General features: G+C 46.7%; 1 protein-coding gene and 1 long non-coding RNA gene across 4 annotated transcripts in view; one reads left to right on the plus strand and one right to left on the minus strand.

Moving 5' to 3' along the window:
• Window positions 1-7,044, minus strand: part of LOC140077022 (protein Niban 2-like) — a 45,307-nt gene extending 38,263 nt beyond the window's left edge. Inside the window, exons 1-2 of one of the 3 annotated variants that reach the window (XM_072123865.1) lie at window positions 6,800-7,044; window positions 570-656 (exon numbers count right to left, since the gene is read on the minus strand). In XM_072123865.1, coding sequence (XP_071979966.1) covers window positions 570-624 — 55 coding nt within the window. In that variant the 5' untranslated portion in view covers window positions 625-656; window positions 6,800-7,044. Of the gene's footprint in view, window positions 1-569; window positions 657-1,738; window positions 1,868-6,795 lie in introns of those variants that run through there. The other 2 variants (XM_072123864.1, XM_072123863.1) reach the window with 2 other exon arrangements.
• Window positions 6,947-23,829, plus strand: part of LOC140077024 (uncharacterized) — a 30,679-nt gene continuing 13,796 nt past the window's right edge. Inside the window, exon 1 of the long non-coding RNA XR_011849687.1 lies at window positions 6,947-7,173. This is a non-coding gene — a long non-coding RNA (uncharacterized lncRNA). The remainder of the gene's footprint in view (window positions 7,174-23,829) is intronic.

Here is a 23,829-nt window from a genome sequence, read left to right on the forward strand (position 1 = left end):
CAGCATCTAAATCTCATCCATGCTCAATCACGCTGCAGAAATTTAACCTGCTTGGAAAAGTTTCCTCTTTGGTATAATTTTCTATAAAATCCACAGCAATTTCCAGCAGATAGAGACCATCTATAGAGTGTGCGTCCTGTATGGACATATCCAAAAAGACATTTCTGAGCTTGGCACGTTGCTTTGGCACATTCTGTGACTGGCACATCTACTTGTTTACTTTGGTAATGGAGGGAAGTGTTGACAACCCGTAATGTTTCCTGCACGATTTAACATATGAGCCATTTGCACAAAGCAATCCTATATACAACGCTGAAAAGCTTTTATATATAATAGCTATACTGCAAAATCACGAAGCGCCGTCCTCATACATACAGACACCTGCTAGAGAATGTATGAAGGCAGCCAGCACCCACTCATTCCCTAAAGAAAGATGTTCTACAAGACAGCTCCGCTTCACACAAGGAACCCACGCAAACAAGGAAAGAGTTGTGCAAGAATCTGGTGAGACATTCACTTCATCAGCTTAAAACAAAGATGTTCTACAAGAAGTCATATCCCAAGCTTACCTGTGATGTACTGGCGTCTGCTCTCATCCAGGTGACTTGATATTACATCCCCCATGGCCTACCACTGGTGATCACAGCAGGTCCTGCCTAGGGGAGACAGCTGAGATTTAGAGGAGGTGACAATAACGCTGAGATCGGAGGGTGTGCGTAGAGGTGGGATTAGCGGTGGACGGTGGGTGTGAATTGGAGAGTAGAAAGAGTTGTCATGGCACTGAAGACAAAAAAAGATGGCAAGTGAAACCAAGAGGAGATTTTTTAAGGGGAATGAAGAAACGAAGAGATAGCTGGCATCAGAGGATGCCAATGTAGACAGCTGGTGGCAGAGAGATGTGTCACACAGATAGATGCTACCACAGCAGAAAAGATTATATTAACTCTTTCAGCAAATGTAGCTGTACAAAGCTAAAATACTTCAGATTCTACAGATCTTCTTATAATATACGCTCTATGTCCATATAGATAAGCGGATGTATATAAACACAGACCCTGGTCATCTCTAATGATATAATAAGTATGATTTATATAAGGACAATATTTAGAAATTATAATGTCAGAAGGGATATAGATCAGACCCAGAGAGAAATCAGACAAAATTGGATTATTATTGGAAAGGAGTTTATCCCACAAGCATTACACGTGATCACTAAGTAAAAAAGTCAATATCCCCTCCTGGCTAAAAATATACTCCAAAAACAAGCCACCCTCCAGTGAGAACAAACAGAGGCGTAGATGCCAGGGATCGGATGAAGTCTGGCATCTACCATCCATAGGGTTAAAGAGAGGGAGCATGGCTTGTACTGGAGTCAGGGGGGAGACGGGTCTGGCTGCTTCCCAGGGAGACAGGCTGGGAGCAGAATGTGTCTGACCTCCACACCCAGGCTGTCTCATTCATTGTCTGACTCTTTCCTTGTCTCCCCATATGCAGACTCTGTATAAGGGACAAGCCCTAGAAACCGCAACCTCTCCCCAAGTCCACATCCCATTCCCATATTACATCAGTGCTAAATCACAGACATTGGAGTGAATGGAACTTCTCTAACTCTTCAGCACACGTTCTGGGTCCTGCCTGTAGTGTCCCTCCCTGTATACCGTCCTCCGCCCCCCATCATACATAGCACATGTACACTGTGTCCCCTCAGTAGTAGGGATCAGTCCCCCATTGTACATACCTAGCACGGGGAGCCTGTCTCTCTGGCTGCCTCTCTCAGTGTGACACACCCAGCAGTCTCTCTACTCTCCCCTCTGCTGCCTCCTCCCCGCTCTGTCACTCCCTCCAGTCCCTCTCCCCTCCCTGTTCCTCTCCACAAACACTTCTGGATCTTATTCTTTTCTCTCAGGCCTTATGTGATACAATGTTTCCTGAGCACAATGTTACACGTCTGACATTCTGTGACATTTTCTAGCAGTTTATGCTCTGCTGTGATAAGTGATCATAGCCGCCCATGCTACAGGAATAGAGGGGTCCTGGTCACACATCCTGTTCCCCTTGTATTCACTATATGACCCTGCACGGGACCCCCATTGATACATCGCAAATAAAGACTTCAAACGTGGTATTGGCAACATGGAGCTTTTGGGTGTAACGTGCAACCAAGGAACGATGCTATGAATGGGGCACATTGCTACCCCAAAGATTGACGCAACTTAGATTTGCAGAAAATTAAAGTACAGGATTTTTTTGTGACTTATGCCGCACAACCTAATACAGTCAGACCTCTGGAGAGGACTTTGCACATCATAGTCAAATTATGATACGATTGGGGAGATTTAGGCCAAGTTCACATGTGGTATTTTTGTGGCATGGTAAACATGCAAAAAAATGCACCAAGAATGGACCAAGAATTTGATCCATTCTTGGTGTGTTTTTTTTAACGCACTGAAAACGCATGCATTTTTACATGTCAACCATGTGTTGGCTGCTCTGAATCTGTTTTACTTAATTTCTGGAAGTGTAAGCAGCTGAATTAACAATTTCACAGCTGCTTAAAGGGGTTGTCCGAGAGTTACGAAAAAAACTATATGTGGCCGGGAGGGGGCTGCTTAAAACAATAAAGATGTACTTACTTTCCGGTGCCCTCCGGTATCCAGCGCTGCTGTCACTCCGGTCCGGGCGCCATGTAAACAAACAAGGCCTGCATTCGGCTTCCGGCCGGCTGTGGCCGGGTACGCCTATCCGTCCCTATACACAGCATTGTGAATGCGGGCCAGAAGGTTGTCAGGTCCAGCCGGAAGCTGAATGCAGCGCTGCTCCGGCGGCCATGTTTGTTTACGTGGCGCCCGGACCGGAGCGACAGCAGCGCTGGATACCGGAGGGCACCAGAAGGTAAGTACATCTTTATTGTTTTAAGCAGCCCCCTCCCGGCCACCTATAGTTTTTTTTCAAAACTTGGACAGCCCCTTTAAACCAGCCAGACGCATGGTAAACATGCAAAAATGCAAGCGCTTTCAGTGAATTTAAAAATGGACCAAGAACATGTGACAGCGCCCTAACTGAGGAGAAGGAGAACGGTCTGGATCAAGCCTCTCAGGTTGCATTTACACATTGGGACACATTTACTAACAACAGTGCAAACTGCACTGAGTGAAGTTTGCTTGTGTAAAGTACAGGGGGCGCCAATTTCAAGACTTCTGATGCACATTCTTCATGAATCTGGTGCCCCCGGCACTGCCCTGACAGAGTGCACCCCTTTTTTTGGTGCACATTTAACATGTTAAATCTGGCGCACAGTCTAACGGAGCACCGAAACGCCCCTAATTTGTGTTGCATGATGCCTAGAGCAGCTGCGCCACAAAAGTGTTACGTGCGACACATATGTGGCGTGGACACTTCTTAAATACATGTACAAGCAGTTTGCACTAAAAAAGAACATGCAAAGTCCGACAGAAAACTGGCGCAAGAGCCTTAGTAAATGTGCCCCATGTGATCGGTAATGTGCATCAATATTTTTTCCGATCCTTGCCCACTTACATTTGCATTCCATTTCTAAACACAATGCAAACACAGAGGGGCACATTTACTTACCCGGTCCTGCGGAGTTTAGGAAAGTGCATTGTCCAACGATAAGAATAAAGATTGTGCGCCCGATATCCTGCATGTGTCGCTCCCCGCTCAGGTCCGACAGAGTTCACCTTCTTCTTCCCAGTGTATGTAAGTGCTTGAGCTTGCGACTCAGTCCGAATCAGTCAGCCCGCCCCCCATTTCTGTCACATGAAAGCCAGCGCAGCCGTGCCACAATCAGATCTCGTGCTACACAATCGCCAATTAAATACATGTCCAAATGGTGCAAATTCCGAAAATGTCGGAAAAAACGACAAAAGTGCGTACCCTTAGTAAATAGCCTCTTTAGGGCCTCAGTGAGCCACTGGTCAGACTTCGGTCCCTTGTCCATGAATGATTTACCTGGAGGCCGCGGTAACACATACCGCTAGGGGTCCGTTCATAACGCAACGCTAGCGCACAGGGGGGCGGTCCTCGGCCTGAACGCACATGCGTTTCCAGAGAAACGCATGCGATCGGCTTATCAATCGCATGCGTTTCTCTGGAAACGCATGTGCTTCAGGCCGAGGACCACCCCCTGTGCGCTAGCATCATGTGACCGCGGCCGGAGAGAACTCTGACCCATAAATATGTGTGCCACTCGGATGTCATCAGTTTTTTGTGCTACTCGCTGGATTGTTTGCTTCGATTTCAAGAGAAAAATTATACAATTGTGTAATAATATCTGTCTGAACCAACCCAGAACTTCTGCTGCTCACATATTAAATGTCTCGCAACCTTTGAAGAATGTAAGCTAATTTTACCAGCATGGACCTATTCCAGGCCTCCCGAAAGCTCTCTAAGAGGGGGACTGGCAGAAAAGCAATCCACAAAACCTGCATAATGAGGTCACATATGAAGAACTTAAATGTCATTTCTTGCTTTAAATCTATAATAAGTCAATTTAGTCCTTGAATTTTACCCCTTGCAATGTAATTGCAATAAAATTTAGGCTAAATACATAAATTAGGCATGCAGAATTTGCTGTTCAACCTCTTGGGCCATTGGACATGACTAGGTATGGTCCATAACGCGACGCTAGCGCATAGTGGGCGGGGCTTGGGCCAATCGCATATGCGTTTCCCGGGAAACGCATGCGATTAATAACCCGATCGCATGCGTTTCTCTGGAAACGCATATGCGATTGCCCCAAACTCCGCCCCCTGTGCGTGTGAACGCGCCCTTAATCTTTACTCTACTGGGTTCAGGTAAGTAAGGCCCCTTCCACACTAGCGTTGCATTTCACGTCAGGGTGCAATGCGTGAAAAAGTGACGTTTTTGGCTGCGTTTTTGTTCCATTTTTCCTTGGAGTCATTAGCGTTTTTGCGTTTTTCACGCGTGTGTTATTCGCGTTTTTTTGCGTTTTCGGTGCGTTTTTCACGCGCTTTTTTAAGTCAATGGGACTTTTTCAAAGGGACCATGGTTCGGGAATAAAATGTTTTATTTAATTGAAAAAGAATGTCTTCTGATAAGTTAGCAGATGTATGCAAACATCTACAATCTTTTCTTCACTGTTCCGCGCGAATATTATCTCCCGACAAGTTATCAGATGTGAAGAACAGTGAAGAATAGAATAAAAACAGTGACCACAGGATCATTTAAGTGAAAAACACAGTGAAAAACACAGTGAAGAATAGATTACAGATGTTCGGCACATCTGCTTATTGTCGGGAGATACGCGCGGAACGGTGCGCACAAAATAGCATGCGAAGAACAATATATATGTGTGAAGAAGACATTGCAGATGTGCATATGTGACGTTTTGAACCCGTTTTTGGGACGTTTCACGTTTTTTACCAATTATCTTAATTAAAACGGGTCAAAAACCAATGCTTTTTTTTAACAAACTGCTTAAAAACGGCCCAAAAACGGGTTCAAAACGCCACGAGCGCCGCCGGCATCAGGTTTTATTCGCACATGCTGGGTTTGTTTCAGAAATTACTGCAACTTTCCCAGAATGGGACATTGAAAACAGCCTTCTCTATAAATGCCAACATTTTTGTGACAAAGCTGCTGTATGTAAATATACCATTTTAAGTCATTTTACTGCAGAAGAAAGTGTTAAAAAACACATAAGCAACAAATCGCCAGCGAGTCTGTCCCATAGAATGCTATCTTCATTCAATGTTTATTATCTTCGGAAAAAAATCCCTCAAAAAAGGCCATATTTTCTGCAGGAAAAAAGTGTAAAGGACTCGCATCACAGGGTCAACATGGCAACTTTCCGTCGTGGCCATACAACCTCAGCTACATGGGGCAAAGTGATTGGCAGTATTATGGGGACACTACAGCTGGCAGTGTTATGTGGCACAGGGCCGGCGCCAGCACTGGGCATACACGGGCAAGTGCCAGGGCCCACAGCTACTTTGGGGGCCCAAAATAAGGCTGTACATAAGAAATCCATAGGGTGTGAGTGGGGCTTTATATAAAATAATCATGAGAAGGCTGTTTCCTATGATAAACTAGGGAATATTTTAGGGAAGAGGAGACAGGAGGAGTTTGAGTTTCTGAATTTTTAATGCCGCCACATGAGTCCACTGCAAAGGGGCCCACTGAGGATCTGTCGCCCAGGGGCCTACTGAAACCTGGAGCCGACTCTTATGTGGCGCTTCTGCTGGTATCGCAGAAGCTGGCACAGTGTACCGTATACAGTGGCACCATTATTGGAGCACTGTGACATCCCAAAATTTGCAGCTCTTGGTGGTGTACTATTCTTTAGCAAAACTTGAAAGATATACAAGGAGACGTAATGCATAAAATGTTTATTAACTTATTATATTCTCTTCATAGATTGTAAGCTCTTGAGAACAGGGCCTTTATTCCTATTATTTCATCTGACAATAACCCAGTAATGTCTTATTTGGTTTGTATATGTTGCCCTATAATCTCCACATAGATTGTAAGCTCTTGAGAACAGGGCTTTCATTCTTATTGTTTGATCTGACAATAACCCAGTATTAATGTCTTATTTGGTTTGTATATGTGCCCTATGATCTGTACTGCACGGCGGCCTATGATGGCGCTATTTCAATAAAAATGTATTTCAATTGCTCTGTATGAGGCATGAACAAAAGTCATGCCACAAGTTACCTGATATGTAATTTTTTATAAATACTTTGGCTGTGTTATGGCAGGTATATACCTCACAATATCACCATGATGTAGACCATAAATATACAAGATAATTACCCACATAGGAAACCCGCCATGATGAGCTCTGAGGTAAAGGGGATTTTTCCTCCATACAACAAGCGCCATCTAGTGGGCGCTGAGTGAAGTAACCACAAAACTCTGTCACTGCCAGTTGTGGTGAACTACAACTCTCAGCATCCTCCCCATCTCCCTCAGCCCTGGAATGTACAGTAGTATTAAAGTTATGGTTTCTAGCAGTAGAAAATGTCTGCTGTCACATAATAATCAGCAGAGCGGGAGGGCGGCATTCTGACAAGATGGCGCAGACATGAGGCAGTGACGCAGTAAGGAAACAAGTCACCGAGACAGGAATGTCTGGAATGAAGTCAGCTCAGGGGGACGAGAGACATGAAGGATGAGCCGTGACAGCTCCTTGTAAGACTGCACGGTGACATTTACTGAGATAAGACGCACAATGTAACCTACAAGTGCAGGACAATGAGGGAGATGACCCTCAGATAACTAAGAGACTGCTGCTCCCTGCTAATTACTACTACAAAATGGGCTCTTTACTTTTGTTCCCCTGCTTTTATTTAGCTCCCCTTCACTTATATAGAATATAACAAGCCCCAAAGCAACTAGCGAAGGGGCTGAGGACTGTAGGGGGTGGTTTCAAGCCTTCTGGTAGGCTGGTGGGGCTTGCCCCTTTACTCCTCCCGTGTGAGGTCACAGGAGGTGGTGTTTGGGGGCGGGTAAGTACCCGCCCGGTGGTTTTATAAAGTCCGAGAGCACGTGGGGGGGCCTCTTTCCTTCTGCCCCCTGGACCGAAGAGGCGAGAAGTCAGAGACACCTCTGCAAATACCCAGCATGGCTTCCCTAGAAGATCTAGTACTCTAGCAAGTGGCCCTGGATGGTTCAGCCATGCTGGATACCCTCCTGCAGCGCCTTGCTGCGGGGTCGGTTCAAGAAGTGGACGTCCCTGAAGAGGACACCCATCTCCTAGGACCGAATCCTCCTGCAGTGGCTTACACCCCGGAGGGTACAGCCACCACCCCCGCCCGGCGGCCTGCCACCCTGTCACCACCACCCACCCAGTGCTCCTCACCTCCTCCACGGGAGCAGCTGGCAGAAGATGGAGGACGTCCCCTGAGGAAGATGAGGCCTCCTGTCCGCCTGAGCCCAGGATCTCCAGCACCAGCCAGGAAGCGCGGCCCGGGCCAGAAGAAGATGGCGTCGCATGGACCATTTGGGACGCCGACTGCACTGAAGGATCTTCGTGGGATCACTGTGTGAAGACCACAAGGGGTAAGCAGTTTGCATCCCCTGCCCTGCACCCCAGTGCTGCTGCCTGCTCCCCTGCCCTGCACCCCTTCATCCCAGCTCTGTTGCCCACTCCCCTGCCCTGCACCCCAACGCTGCTGCCTGCTCCCCTGCCCTGCACCCTTTCATCCCAGCGCTGCTGCTGCCTGCTCCCCTGCCCTGCACCCCTGCACACCAGCGCTGCTCCCCGCTCCCCAGCGCTGCACCCCAACGCTGCTGCCTGCTCCCCTGCCCTGCACCCCTGCACTCCAGCGCTGCTCCCCGCTCCCCAGCGCTGCACCCCCCGCCCCCGCTCTGCCAGCGCGCCCAGCTCCGGTCACATCACCTCCAGGCCAGGCCGCGGCCTGAGTAGCATGCAGGCCTGCAGCGTGGCCTCCCGAGCACCCGACCGGTATGCGACCCGTCCACCTCCGCGGCGCCCGCCATTCCGCTCCCCCCCCCCCCCCCCCCCTCCCCTCCCCTCCCCCACTGCTCACCTCCCCCACTGCTCACCTTAACTCCCGCGCCAGCCGGAGCCTCACATCCGGCCACACTCCGGTTTGGGCCTTTCACAAGCCCAGGCGCCCTCCTCTCCAGCGATCCTCCTCCTGCTCCTTGCTCATGCGGGGCCGGCCCTCCCCCAGCCTTTACAGCAACTCCTCGGACCCCCCTCGCCGTGCGGCAGGCTTCAGGCCTACTCGGTGCCTAGGCCCGGGCCTTCTGGTAGGCCTCGGGCCTATACTCCCTCAAACCCCGGGCACGCCACCAGGCCTCGGGCCTATACCCCATCTAACCCCGGGTCCGCCACCAGGCCTTGCGCCTTCCCTGCAGTCGGCCGAAGGCCTCGGGCCTACACCCCAGGAAGCCCCAGGCCCCATCCCAGGCCTCGGGCCTACTCCCCAGCCAGCCCCAGCCCCCTCCCCCCTGCTCAGCCGACACCACAGCTCTGGATCCCTGGGCAGCTCCACTTCCCTTCTCCCCTCCTATTCCCCCGAGTCCTCTCTGCATACCCTTGATGCGGTAGAGACCTCTATGCCCACGGTGCACCACAGAGACCGGAGCCACAGATCCCCGTCCTACAAGCAGCAACGGCACAGCAGAATGGACTCCCAGAGGCCATACCGCAGGCGGGCTGCCGATACTGGCTCTGAGCTCCTCTCACCAGGCCGCAGCCGCCATCATCATCATCACGGAGGACGTCGCAGACACTACAGCAGCCCATCGTCACCGGGTTCCAGTGGCCGCGAGGAGGCGCACTCACACACCCGCATCAGTCACCGAGACTACTGACAACGGCACAGAGACTTCCCTCACCGCCTGACCAAGCGCTCCAGGCGGACATCAGCATCCAGCAACTCACCAGGAATCCGAAAACCGTTCCTCAGCTCATCTACAGCCACCGCAGTCCCAGAGGTCATCCCGTCATGGCAGCCAAGGCTCTCAAGCTCCACCTCGCAGCTCTGACATCGTCAAGCAACCACCTCAACGCATCACTTCAGCTTCCGAACATCACCAACTATCTGAACAGGACAAAGCACAGTCTTCTCATCAGGACAAGTCAGCTCCACCAGCGAAGACTTCATCCGGTGAGTTCAGTGGCCTCCCCTCGTGGTCGGCCATTACCTCATCACACAAGAACACAGAGGTCATCACGTCCATTATCTCGTCACACAAGAACACAGAGGTCATCACGTCCATTATCTCATCACACAAGAACACAGAGGTCATCACATCCATTAGATCACTACTCACACAATTAGAAGGCAGTCAGGATACACCTGTGGGCTTAGGGAATTTAGCTAACGCAGGACAGGGTAACACATTTAGGGATCGCAGCCCAGGGACTGCCAGTGCCCGGGGCTGCGCGATCCTCCTTCCGGGAGCCGGGTCCGTGCCTTCTGGCAGGACCCGGCTGTAACACTGAGCATGCGTAATAGATTGAGCATTACACAGGGTAATACATCTGTATTACACTGTGTAAGGTGTAGAATATCTTGAACAGGCAATAACTTAGTAACATTATTGGACCCGCTTGCTGAACGCCGTAAAAACAAACCCGAAAAACTCGATAAAAATGTAAATTTTTCATATAATCTCTTCACAAAAATGTTCTAATACATGATCAAAAAAAAAAAAAAAAAAAAAAAAAAAGAGCGCCAAAATGGTATCAATTGGAAAGACAACTCAACATGTAAAAAATAAGCCCTAAACTAGCTCTGTCAACCAAAAAATATTAAAGTTATGTCTCAGAAAAGATGGCGATGCAAAAACAAATGAGATTTCCTCTATATTAGTTTTTTCCAGTAAAATTGTAAATATAAATGAAAAACTATATAAATGAGGTATCACCGTGATCATAGTGATCTGTACGTTATAGATAATATAGTATTGTTAGTGTTCGGTGTACGACCCCCTCCGGAAAAAAAAAAAAAAAAAAAAAAAAAGGAACCAAAATTGACAATTTTCCTTTCACCCATACATTCAAGAGTTAATAAAATCCCATCAATAAGCCAATGACCCACTAAAATGTAGCACGGAAGTTATAGCTCAGTTGGTTGAGGCGCTGTGTCATTATTGTTCATGGACACTGCGGTTTCTAGGTTCAAATCCCAGTCAGAATAATTTTTTATTTGTAAAGTGCATCGCATGTCGCAATAAATACGCCCTTATATGTCCAAATTGCCTAAAAACTAAAAAAATAAAAAAAATGAAAATAAAGATTGTATAGCCAATAAAAAGTGACAATGCATAATCTGCGCTGAATGGCGCAGCTTCCCTTCGATGCCCTGGCGTGTGCCCGTACAGCAGTCACCACCACATATGGGGGATTGCTATACGCGGGGGGGTTTGGGTATCAAATTTTGTGGAGCGTTTTGGTATTTTATCCACTGAGAATTTGTTCATTTTTTGAAAGACACATTAATTTAGCCAAAAATATGTACTTTCATAATTGTATCCGATTTTGTTTTAACGCCCGTAAAACAATTAAAGGGTTAACAAACTTCATAAAAGTTGTTTCACATACACTGAGGGGTGTAGTTTCTATAATAGGATAATTTATGGGGTTTTCCTTTATTTAGTGATTTGAAACCAGAGCAGGTCCCTCAGGATTTTGCGGTTTTTATGAAAATGTAAAAAATCGCACCTAACGTTCAAAGCCCCAGAACATCTTATAAAATCAGAGTATGTATAAAAAACCACGGAGACATAAAGTAAACATTCGGTGAGTGTTGGTTACTAAGTTTGTTTTGCGGTTATGTCGATGTGTGGTCAAAGTAGAACATTTTGAAGTCCGAAAATCGAGAATTTTTTCCAAATTTTCACCAAGTATCTGATTTTCTCTTAAATAAATGCCAAACATTCCACCAACTAACATGAAGTACAAGGGGTCACGAGTAAACAATTTTAAATCACTTGGATATTTTAAAGCGTTTCATAGTTATGTCCACTTATAGGGGCACAGGGCAGATTTGGAAAAATGGCCCGTGTCAGGAAGGGGAAAAGTGGCTTCGGCGTTAAGGGGTTAATGTCAGTGAAGAATATCCTGGGCAGCACATAAGGCACTTCTCACCCCATCCACTGCATCAGGATAACCACCAGCCCACCGCAATGTTGGTTAATGTGGTAGTTTAATTTCTTTCAATCCAGTATTAGCACTGGAGAAGGTCGGGAATGAGGTTTCCCCGGTAGGATGGCCGGTCCCTTATAGAACCGCCAGGCTTAGTTCCCAAAAGGAGCCCGGAAAGTTCAGATTAATCGACCACCTGTCTTTTCCCAAGGGTCCATCGGTCAATGACGCTATATAGGAGGTGGTGGCGGTTTCGTACGTCTCCTTTGATAGGGCGGTGGACTTAGTGCAGAGAAAGATGGAACTGTCCAAAACTCTCCATAACTAGTTACGAGCTTTTGCGGTCTCGGTCCCTGGTTTTGGGTAAATGCAGTAACTTAAAGTCGGTAAAGGATAATCCTGGGTTGCGTAAAAAGGCACATCTCACCCCGGATAACTAGTCCCTTGCAGGAAGTCTTGTGGGTTTTGCAGGTATGTCTTCGAGTAGTTAATAGGTCAGGCATCCTATTCACAGCTGCTTTACAGAGAGCAAGGAAAGTCCTGGTTATCAAAAATACCTGATGTCCCTGGGAGGAGTGACGTATAGGCATGAGAATCTGCGGGGGATAACCACCATCCCTTATTATGCGACGGGGTCCATCTCAATGCCATTGAGGTGTATATTTTTCAAATATTTTCCTTCTCGGCCTGCAGGAGCAGGCTGAGAAGGCCATGGCCTTGGTCCGTGTGGGGGGTCGCAGCCGGTGGTAGGAGGGAGGAGGCTGCTCCGTGGCGGAAGTTACACAGGCCCTAAGGCGCTGGAAGATGCCCACATGCCGGCTGCAGGGACGCAGCCGCCATTTCGGGCGAAGTTGGTTCTCAAGATTTTGAAGATGCCAAGCGGGCCTAGCAAGTTGGGAAATGTTTTAATTTATAACGTTATTTAATTATTTATCTTAGTTGTTAATAAACGCTGTGGCCTTCCCACATTACCCAAACATTTAGTTTCCCGGTCTGTTTATGGGTGGTTAGTCTAGGTACACGGTCAAGTACCAAACGGTTGGGTGGTTAGTGTAGGTACACGGTCAAGTACCAGGCGGTTGGGTGGTTAGTCTAGGTACACGGTCAAGTACCAGACGGTTGGGTGGTTAGTGTAGGTACACGGTCAAGTACCAGACGGTTGGGTGGTTAGTCTAGGTACACGGTCAAGTACCAGACGGTTGGGTGGTTAGTCTAGGTACACGGTCAAGTACCAGACGGATGGAAGGTTTATCAAAGTACAAGGTCAAGAACCAGACGGATGGAAGGTTTATCAAAGTACAAGGTCAAGTACCAGACGGTTGGATGGTTGATCAAGGTGCAAGGTCAAATACCAAACGGTTGGATGGTTGATCAAGGTACAAGGTCAAGTACCAAACGGTTGGATGGTTGATCAAGGTACGGGGTCAAGTACCAAACGGTTGGATGGTTGATCAAGGTACAGGGGCAAGTACCAAATTTAAGGTTTGGGTTTGTTAATCCCTGCAGTCTAACAAGCCCCAAAGCAACTAGCGAAGGGGCTGAGGACTGTAGGGGGTGGTTTCAAGCCTTCTGGTAGGCTGGTGGGGCTTGCCCCTTTACTCCTCCCGTGTGAGGTCACAGGAGGTGGTGTTTGGGGGCGGGTAAGTACCCGCCCGGTGGTTTTATAAAGTCCGAGAGCACGTGGGGGGGCCTCTTTCCTTCTGCCCCCTGGACCGAAGAGGCGAGAAGTCACCCTCCCACCCTGCCCTCAGAATTATTTCTTTTCAGCTCTTCTTTCCTTGGTTCTGGCTGTTTCCTTCTGTTTTCCTACAGTTGTCACAGCGAAGGCGGAAGTTACACAGGCCCTAAGGCGCTGGAAGATGCCCACATGCCGGCTGCAGGGACGCAGCCGCCATTTCGGGCGAAGTTGGTTCTCAAGATTTTGAAGATGCCAAGCGGGCCTAGCAAGTTGGGAAATGTTTTAATTTATAACGTTATTTAATTATTTATCTTAGTTGTTAATAAACGCTGTGGCCTTCCCACATTACCCAAACATTTAGTTTCCCGGTCTGTTTATGGGTGGTTAGTCTAGGTACACGGTCAAGTACCAAACGGTTGGGTGGTTAGTGTAGGTACACGGTCAAGTACCAGGCGGTTGGGTGGTTAGTCTAGGTACACGGTCAAGTACCAGACGGTTGGGTGGTTAGTCTAGGTACACGGTCAAGTACCAGACGGTTGGGTGGTTAGTCTAGGTACACGGTCAAGTACCAGACGGATGGAAGGTTTATCAAAGTACAAGGTCAAGAACCAGACGGATGGAAGGTTTATCAAAGTACAAGGTCAAGTACCAGACGGTTGGATGGTTTATCAAGGTACACGGTCAAGTACCAGACGGCTGGATGGTTGATCAAGGTGCAAGGTCAAATACCAAACGGTTGGATGGTTGATCAAGGTACAAGGTCAAGTACCAAACGGTTGGATGGTTGATCAAGGTACGGGGTCAAGTACCAAACGGTTGGATGGTTGATCAAGGTACAGGGGCAAGTACCAAATTTAAGGTTTGGGTTTGTTAATCCCTGCAGTCCATTCTGTACTCCTGCTCCCTCCATTCTCCTTTTCCCATTGTGGCCTCTGTCTGTCATTGTGGCCCCCCTTCATAAATGTGGCCTCCTTTTCTTCATCCCCTTCATATTGTGCCCTCCTGTCCTCCATCTTCCCTCATATTGTGCCCTCCTCTCCTCAATCCTCCTCATATTGTGGCCTCCTCTCCTCCTTCCCTCAGATTGTGGCCCCTGTCCTCCATACCCCTCATATTGTGACTGCTGTCCTCCATTTCCCTTATATTGTGACCTCCTCCATTCCCTTTATATGGTGGCCTACTGTCCTCTAACCCCCTCATATTGTGGTCTCCTGTCCTCCATCGCCCTCAAATTGGGGCCTCCTGTCCTCCATCATCTCTCATATTGTGGCCTACTCTCCTCCATTCCACTCATATTGTGACTTCCTGTCCTCCATCTTCCCTCATACTATAGCATCCTATCCTCCATCCCCCTCATATTGTGGCCTCCTCTATCACCTGCATATTCTGGCCTTCCTCCCTCATATTGTGGCCCCTGTCCTCCATACCCTTTATATTGTGAACATTGTCCTCGATTCCCCTTATATTGTGACCCTTGTCCTCCAGCCCCCTCATATGGTGGCCTCCTTACCTTGATATTCCCTCATATTGTGGCCTCCTTTACTCCATCATCCTTCAAATTGGTACCTTCATATCAGTAAGTGTCCCTGATTTTGCACACTTAATACTAACTTTATTATGGCGCTTTATGAACAAAGATTATTATATTATTATATGTTGCAGGGTAAATGAAGCAAACTTGTTTGCTAAAAGGGTTACTAAAAGTTCATTAGTAGCTTGTGTGTGCTATTAAAAACTACAATTTGCCACACAAAAAACAAGACCCCATACAGCTATGATGACAGATAAATAAGAACTTATAGTTTGCTACAGACGTAAAAAATATCTTGGTCATTAAGGTGCAAATCTGGTGTGACAAGATGGGGGTTAAAAAATGGATTTGCACTAGAATTTAGACCCCACAGTCCTGAAAGTGTCCATTTGTTTTTCTCTCAGTCACTTCTGGGTACCCATGAGACTGAAACACATATATGGCCCGATATGAGCTACAGAGGTTACGACCTCTCCATTGGGTCTGATTGGACTTGTAGTAGCGGCATATAGCCAGTGTCTGCTTCATGTGATAAGCACTGCATTCCCTATAATCATATGGCAGCGCATGTGAACATGGCCTAACCAGGATACACAGTCCTCTAATAACAGTCTGTCTTATCCTCTTCTGCAAAACTCTATCACCAAAATATTCTACGTATTCTGAATTAAGAACAGCTTCTGCGTGGAGAAAATGTCCCGGTCACGCCATCTGCTCCTTTTACCAACAGAGAACTGGATTGTCTCCAGATACAATACATTGAGGTCTGTGTGTTGCACAGATGACACATACTGGACAGCGCTCAGACTGTCTACTAACAAAGACGCCAGAGCATCAAGCTCTAGGGCCGTCACAATCAGCTGCTCTGCATCTACAACCAGTTATGAACTCAAATGGAACCACCTTACAGACCAGTAAAAATCACACATCTATCCGGCAATCGTCTCTATTTTATGACCTGGAGCTCCATTGCATAGCCATGAAGTCATAACATCATTGTTCTGGATCCCTAACGGTACCACTAGAGGGAGCTGTGGAGCGTATTGCATACTCGTCACTCAATCATAATACAGTATGTGGTGAGCTTGGTCTAGTGTTGGGTTATTGGTGTTATAGTTTTTGTAAATTTCTAGGGATCGCATTCTAAGGAAAATAAAAATTTTCAATGAGAACTCAACACTTACAATTAAGAATTGAAGTCAATGGGGCAGATTTACTTATCCGGGCCTGTCGCGATCCCATGGTGTGTTGTCCGACGAGGATTTGGGTCTGCCGCAATTCACTAAGGTCGTGCGTCCAATTTCCTGCATGTTTCGCTTCCGCGCTGAGGTCCACCAGAGTTCACCTTCTTCTTCCTGGTGCATGTAAGTGCTGATCCTGCGACACAATTCCGTTTTTACATTCCGCGGTTTGTCTGAATCCGTCGGGTTGCCTGACGCCACACCCCGCGATTTCTGACTCATGCGCCAAAAACCCGGGGCAATTCGGCGCAAAATGGAAATATTCAGGAAACCCGCCGGAATCGCGATCCGCGGACCCTTAGTAAATGAGCCCCAATGTTGTGCTCTCAGCATCAGTGCGGATGCGCCACAGTTAAAATTACACAGCTAAAACTTAAAGGAAATCTACCGCTTGGAAAACCACAATTTTAAGGACACCTGTCACAGGAATGAAAGTCCCACAACAAAACAGGATTCCTAAACCGTCTCCTCAGCCCCTTTCTAAGCCTATGCATTATGTGTATATATGTGTTGTGTAACTTTTATACCTTCAGCTCCAACATGGGACCCATAGTATGTTAATTAGCTACTATGGACCTCTCTCCTCCTGTTTTGCTCCTCCCCAACCCCCCAATTTCATCCCAGTTCTTGCGTCCAGTTAGCACCTCTTTCTGTGGCTGTGCATGTGCCAAGCAATACTTCCATGGATCAGACCCATCGTAGCTAATTAGCATACTATGGATCCCAGGTTAGAGCTAAAGTTATAAACATTACAGAAAATGATATTATCATAATGCATAGAAAGGGGCTGAGGAGATGGTTTAGGAAGGCTGCTTTGTTGTGGGCTGTTGATTCATGACTTTAAAGGAAGCGTACCTTCTTGTGGCTGTTAGTAATCTGATGCAGGATCTTATCTGGATTAGTCATAAAACCTTGTTATTTCAGCAAAAATTTGTTTTTTAAATATGTTAACTAGGCCAGGGCACTCCTGGAATGTCACCCAGGGTGCTCCAGCGCTCTCGCTGCCGCTACCTATGCACGCCTCCTGCATGTAATCCACTCCCTCCCTTTCTGCTTCTTCCTGACAGCTGATTTTAAAGCATATTTTAAAAAAAAAACACATTTTTGCAGAAATTACAAGGTTTTATGAGTAATCCAGATGAGATCCTGCATCTGATTACTAACATCCACAAGAAGTTATGCTTGCTCTAAATAGTTGCTTTCCGAGTGGTAGATTTGTGCAGGAGTTCCCAGTGTGGATTCACCCTCCTTGCAGCATCAGGATATCATTCTTAAGAAGCCGTTTCTAAAAGATACATTATTTCTTCTTTACGCAATGTAATTGCAGAGGCTGCTGGGGGTGTGGAGTAGCCTCAGAGAGCTTTGGCGGCAAAGGCTACTCCACGTCCCCAGTAGCCCCTGCAGATAGACCTGCTTGCTCATCTTTCCCTCTTCGGGTGCATAAGAGCTCTGCGCAGGTGCAGTAACTCCTGTTGTGTAGTCTTTGACATGTCTACAGCTGGGGTGCAGTAGCTTCAATTTGTCTGTATGTTGTCGGTAGCGGAACAGGAGCTATTGCCCGAAGAGGAAAAGACGGGCAGGTGGGCGGATCTGCAGGGGCTAGTTGGGGAGCGGAGTAGCCTTCGCCCCCGGAGCTCTTTGAAGCTATTCCACGCCCCCCAGTAGTTTCCGTAAACAATTTGCATAAAGAAATAATGTTTATTTTAGAAAAGGCTGCTTACCAGAGTTGTCCTGTCAGGTGCTGGTTTTATTAGTGAAATTGTGCTGACAAGTTCCCTTTGACTTCAGAGAAGAGATTTGGAATAGGTAGGCCACACCACTCCAAGAATGAAACTATAAAAGGAGGAGAATTACAAGTAGGCAAAGGAAAATATCTATGAGGTAGGTAGATTGCTCTGGATGAGGACAGGCTGCACTAGGCAAGTAACTTACACAGGTCCGGGCAGGTAGAGAGAGGAAGAAGGATGGGTTGGTAAAAGGCCAGGAATAATAAAACAGTGCACCTTAAGTATAGGAATGCAATAAACCTTTCTTTTTGGCATCCAATTTGCAAAAGGAAGGGGAGATAAGCCATCGCTAGAGGTTTTTGGCAGCGGCTTTTTGTGTGATAGGGAAGGTATAGCATTCAGCTGAGTGTATACATCACCTTTCTACATACTTTTCAGTAGTCTAATGTGCGAACATGAGGAATAGCACTAATCATTATGTTACATGTAATCATCATTTTTCATCAATGCTCAGCTTGTTGATTTGTAACCCACTTTTGGCTGGTAAGTAGAGACCTAGCTGCTGTGACTCACTGCTCCTCCTCCCCTCTCCATAGACTTCTAATGAATCTGACATCGGTGTATTTCTGTCCCTCTTGCTGGTATTGTGACAGAATTCACAGAGATTTCAGAGTGAAAAGCAAATCAGAGAACATTGCTCTCATAAGATATATCGTTGTTTTTTTCTGTTCAATTAGTTTTACAACCAACATACATAGAAGATGCAGTGAGATGAGTTAAAATGAACATATAATAGCTGCACAAAAGATATTACACAAAAGTGTAAGAGGATCGATCTTCCTGCATCTTAGTGCGTTCTTGGACTGTTTTTAAAGGGATTGAAAATATGCGTCTTTGCACGTTTACTATGCGTTTGGTTTGAATCGAGTATTAAAATTTTCACAGCTACTAAAACTTCACAATGAAGAAAACAGATTCAAACAAGACAAGCACATGGTAAACATGGAAACACATGAGCACCAATAACGGACCAAGAAGGCACTGTGTGACAGCACCATCAACAACAGTGGGGCACATTTACTTACCTGGTCCTATGCGATCTCCGATCCGGAATGTCCAACAGAATGCACATCTACCGCGATTCAAGAAGATGGTGCGCCCGATTTCCTGCTTGTGTCGCTTCCCCGATCAGATCCCCTGGAATTCACCATCTTCTTCCCGGTGTATGTAAGTGCATCGGATGCGACACAAATTTAAATGTTAAATCCTGCACTTAGTCCGAATCCATTGGATTGTCCGACGATCTGCTCCCCGCCCCCGATTTCTGTCGCAAGAAAGCCGGAGCCAATGCACCAAAATCCGATCACGTGCGACACAATCCCCGAGGCGATCCCGGAAAGGTTGGGAAACCTGACGAAAATGCGCCGAAGGGACCCTTAGTAAATAAGCTCCAGTATCTAAAACTACAACTAATAAGTAAATGACCATTTAAATGAGTAGAACTACAGAAAGACAGCGCGTAGACAAGAAGGGAGCGAAAGGAGACAAGAGGAAAAAACACAAGGGAAGTTGAAGAAAATTTGTAGTAACAAGAGGGGAACGGATAGCGCCCAACAACGGCCATGACCATGGGAATGATTCCCCGGTGAAAAAGATAGGGGAAGTAGGTGTTAAAACAAACTGCCCCACTACCCAAGGACCAAATTCTGCAGAGCTGCGGAAATCTATCCAGGGAGATATCACTACTTTTTATTTAGTTACACAATTGTTACAATGTATGAAAAGTTGAAGTGGCCATGTAAAAGGGTAGAGCCGCTTTAAGGGCGAATAGTAACCTAACCGTAAAAACCTGTTACCTAGAAAGAGCTTCCAGTCAGGAAGAGATAATAGTGTGCAATGGGTTGTAAATCCTATAAATACAAATGGACTGAAAAGCAGGATTGCTGTCGGAGGAACGTCCAAAATAGCAATTGTACAAAGAAAGAAGAGAAGAAATTATACTAAATAAGGGAAACTGGCAGCAGGCTCTGACTACATCACAATCAGAAGAGTTTATTTTTAGTTTACTCCTTACCCACATCACTCCTGGTGACAGTGGGATGACAGCACACAGGGTCCGAGCCTGCAGAGAAGAATGACATCATTTCCTCTTATTGTCACACGGAGATAGGATACTATTAGCTTTACTCTCATGGATTCCTTCTTGGTGAAAGAATGAACAGCCACATATATGTTGGGATGATTCAGAGGAGGGGGCCCCTTTTGGTTCACCCTCGAAAATCTTGGAAAGATAGATGGATGGCAGCTCCCCAGCCCACGTCTCAATACCACCTGTGGAGGTTCAGTTCACATGAAGACAGAGAGTGGAGTATGTGTCCCTACGTCGTAGAATCGTAGAGGTCAGCTGCAACATGGACCAGGGAGTCTTCTATGAAAAGCGCTCGGCTACCTTCATCAGTCCCATACACTCTGAATGGAGCAGCGAGGCGCATAACTTGCTTGGTGGCACAGAGCTGCAACTAGACTCAGGTGTTAATGAAGCCCAGAGCCCCTTAGGGTGGTGACACACTTGGTGTTTTTAGTAAGTGTGTTTTCAGATCGTAAAAAGCGCAATTGCGCAAATTCGGAAAACGGAAAAAAATGCATGCAGTTTTTACGATCTGGAAACGCACTAACTAAAAACGGCCTAAAAACGCCATGTGTGTCACCACCCTTAGGCTCATTTGTATTCAGTCTTTCATCCTGGTGGCAGGATACCACAATGTACTTACTACCTAAACTAACTAAATCACTAAGTATTTAAAAGAAGTACATCACTAAAATTTACTTACTACCTGCTATCGTATATAGGAATATGCCCACGCATGACATTCATACCTTTGGTTTTATAGTGCAGCTGCCTTCCATGTCCAGGCGGACTACAAGACTCCAGCAGTTATTTTTAAAAAGGCAATTTTGGAGTCAGAGTTTGTGTTGAGAAAGGCTGTATGCCAAGCTCCATGACTAGCTTCGATTTACTTGTCTTGGATTTTTTTTTTTAGTTTAGAATTATTTTCGGGAATCATGTGTTCCAGCTAAGATTTAGTCCTCATAATACATTCTATTGCTCCCCCCTATAAATCTGTATTTGGAAGGTGCATCCAATTATCCATAAAAAACTGGGAAAACCTATTGACTCAAGTAAAAGCATTGGTCACATGCCCCCAGTATATAGCTAGCATATAGCCGGCCCCCAGTATATAGCCAGCAAGCCCCCAATATTATATAGCTAGCATATAGCCGGCCCCCTGTATTATATAGCCAGCCAGCCCCATGTAGTATATAGCCTAGCAGCCAGCCCCGTGTAGTATATAGCCTGCCAGCCAGCCCCCTGTAGTATATAGCCTGCCAGCCAGCCCCCTGTAGTATATAGCCTGCCAGCCAGCCCCGTACAGTATATAGCCTGCCAGCCATCCCCGTGTAGTATAATTCCAGCCCCGTGTACTATATAGCCTGCCAGCCAGCCCCGTGTACTATATAGCCAGCCAGCCCCGTGTGGTATATAGCCTGCCAGCCAGCCCCCTGTAGTATATAGCCTGCCAGCCAGCCCCATGTAGTATAATTCCAGCCTTGTGTAGTATATGCCTGCCAGCCAGCCCCGTGTACTATATAGCCTGCCAGCCCTGTGTAGTATATAGCCTGCCCGCCCCGTGTAGTATATAGCCTGCCAGCCAGCCCCGTGTACTATATAGCCTGCCAGCCAGCCCTGTACAGTATATAGCCTGACAGCCAGCCCCGTGCAGTATATAGCCTGCCAGCCAGCCCCGTGTAGTATAATTCCAGCCTCGTGTAGTATATGCCTGCCAGCCAGCCCCGAGTACTATATAGCCTAGTACAGTGATGGCGAACCTTTTTGAGACCGAGTGCCCAAACTACAACCAAAATCCACTTATTTACCACGAAGTGCCAACATGGCATTTCAAGCAGTAACTCATTGTAACCTGCTCTTCAACATCATTCAATTGTATTGGCTCTCCTAAGGCCACCAATACAGTTGAAAGAAGGAGGGAAAATTAAGACCATCATTGTAGCTTCTCTCCAGGAAGAATGGAGAGTCCAGCAGGATGACCTCCAAAGAAAATGCAGTCCAGTCAACACCTTCTTACTTCTCCTGCAGTTTCAAACAGCCAGTAAAGTGTCACTTTAAAATAGCGCTGAGAGCAGCATCCCTTAAGTTGCTTGGGACAGCAGGAAGATTTGATGGATGTGGTCCTGTTTGGTGAAATTGGAGCAATGGCCTGAGTGCCCACAGAAAGGGCTCCGAGTGCCACCTCTGGCACCCGTGCCATAGGTTCGCCACCACTGGCCTAGTATATAGCCTGCCAGCCCACAGTATGGCCAGCACATATTTAAAAAAAAACGGAATGCACAACATTTCAACGCCAGGGCAGCTCCTCTTCTTAATTCATGTGCACACAACTATGATTGGAATAGTGAGTACTCTTAAGTTTCTTAATTTTTTTTTGTATACTCGGATATAAGCCAAGTAGGGAGTTTTCACTGAGCTTATACTTGAGTTTATACGGTATGTTGTGACATATTGTGGCAGATTTATCAAGTGTCTGAAAGTGAGAATATTTCCAGTTGCCCATGGCAACCAAACACAGTTCCCATTTAAAATATTCATGAGCACTGGTAAAATGAAAGCTGAGTTGTGATTGGTTGCCATGGGCAACTGGAAATATTCTCACTTTCAGACACTTGATAAATCTGCCCCTATGTGTGCATTACATTGTGGTAATAGATGTGTCCTATTCATACAGGGTAGGTGCCTGCTGTATTATACACCAGACACTTGCCGTTATCTGCTGCAGCTGGAGATGCTTATTAACCTGTTGGGTGCCACAGTGGCGACCACAGCACCTAAATAGCAGCAGCGCTGTCATATTCACGCCGATCAGTGTCTCTTATGATGTCGATCAGTTTCCATGACTGCCGGGAGCATCTACCTATTAATAGATAAGCAGTACATTCATGATATACAGTTGTATCGCAAAATATTGGATATTGTACGAGCCAATGGTGTAAAAAAACTGTAAAATAAAGACAAAATGTAAATAGCAGAGAACCTAAGTAGCATATTGAATGCTGAAATTAATAGCAATGATAAGTGATAACAGTGGGAGCTGTAGTATGGCGGGGATACATCGGCACTGGGGAGAGGTGGAGGGGGAGAGAGCGCCGCTCACGCCTGCCCCTCTCCATAGCTTATCATAGAGCCCGGCGCCGTGTTTCGAAGAATGTCCAATTTCTCTACATGCTACGGAAAGGTACGGTGCCGCATGTGTGTGGCACCGTAACGCTCCCATATGGCGCCGTGAGGCCATTGCGATATATGGGGGACGTATATACGCCGTATATATGTTGGCCGTATATAAGTCCCCCATACGTTCGTTTGAATGTAGCCTAAGAAGAAGGTTTTTTCTTACAAACAAGTATTGGGAACAATGGGGCACATTTACTTACCTGGTCCTGTCGCGATCCCTGATTCGGACGGTCAGACGAAGATGAAGTCCGGCACAATTCACGAAGCTCGTGCGCCCGAGTTCCTGCATCCGTCGCTTCCCCGCTGAGGTCCGCCGGATGTTCAGCTTCTTCTTCCCGATGCTTGTAAGTGCATGTCTTGCGATACAATTTGAAATATTAAATCCTGCGCGTAGTCCATGTCCGATCGCGTGCGCCAAAATCCATTGTTAAATGCAGCGCAAAAGGGAAATCATCGGGAAACCCGACGAAAATGCGCTCCGCTGACTTCGTAGTAAATGAGCCCCAATGCGTTTGATCTGGTAAGGGTACATTGGGGCAGATTTATCAAGCTGTCTGAAAGTCATAATATTTCTAGTTGCCCAATCACAGCACAGCTTTCATTTTATCAGTGCTCATGAATATTTTAAAGGGGAGCTGTGATTGGTTGTCATGGGCAACTAGAAATTTTCTGACTTTCAGACCGCTTGACAAATCTGCCCCATTGGGGCACATTTACTAATGGTCCGCGGACCACATTTTCA

The sequence above is a fragment of the Engystomops pustulosus genome, chromosome 9 (genome assembly GCF_040894005.1).
Source record: "Engystomops pustulosus chromosome 9, aEngPut4.maternal, whole genome shotgun sequence".
Lineage (NCBI taxonomy): Eukaryota > Metazoa > Chordata > Amphibia > Anura > Leptodactylidae > Engystomops > Engystomops pustulosus.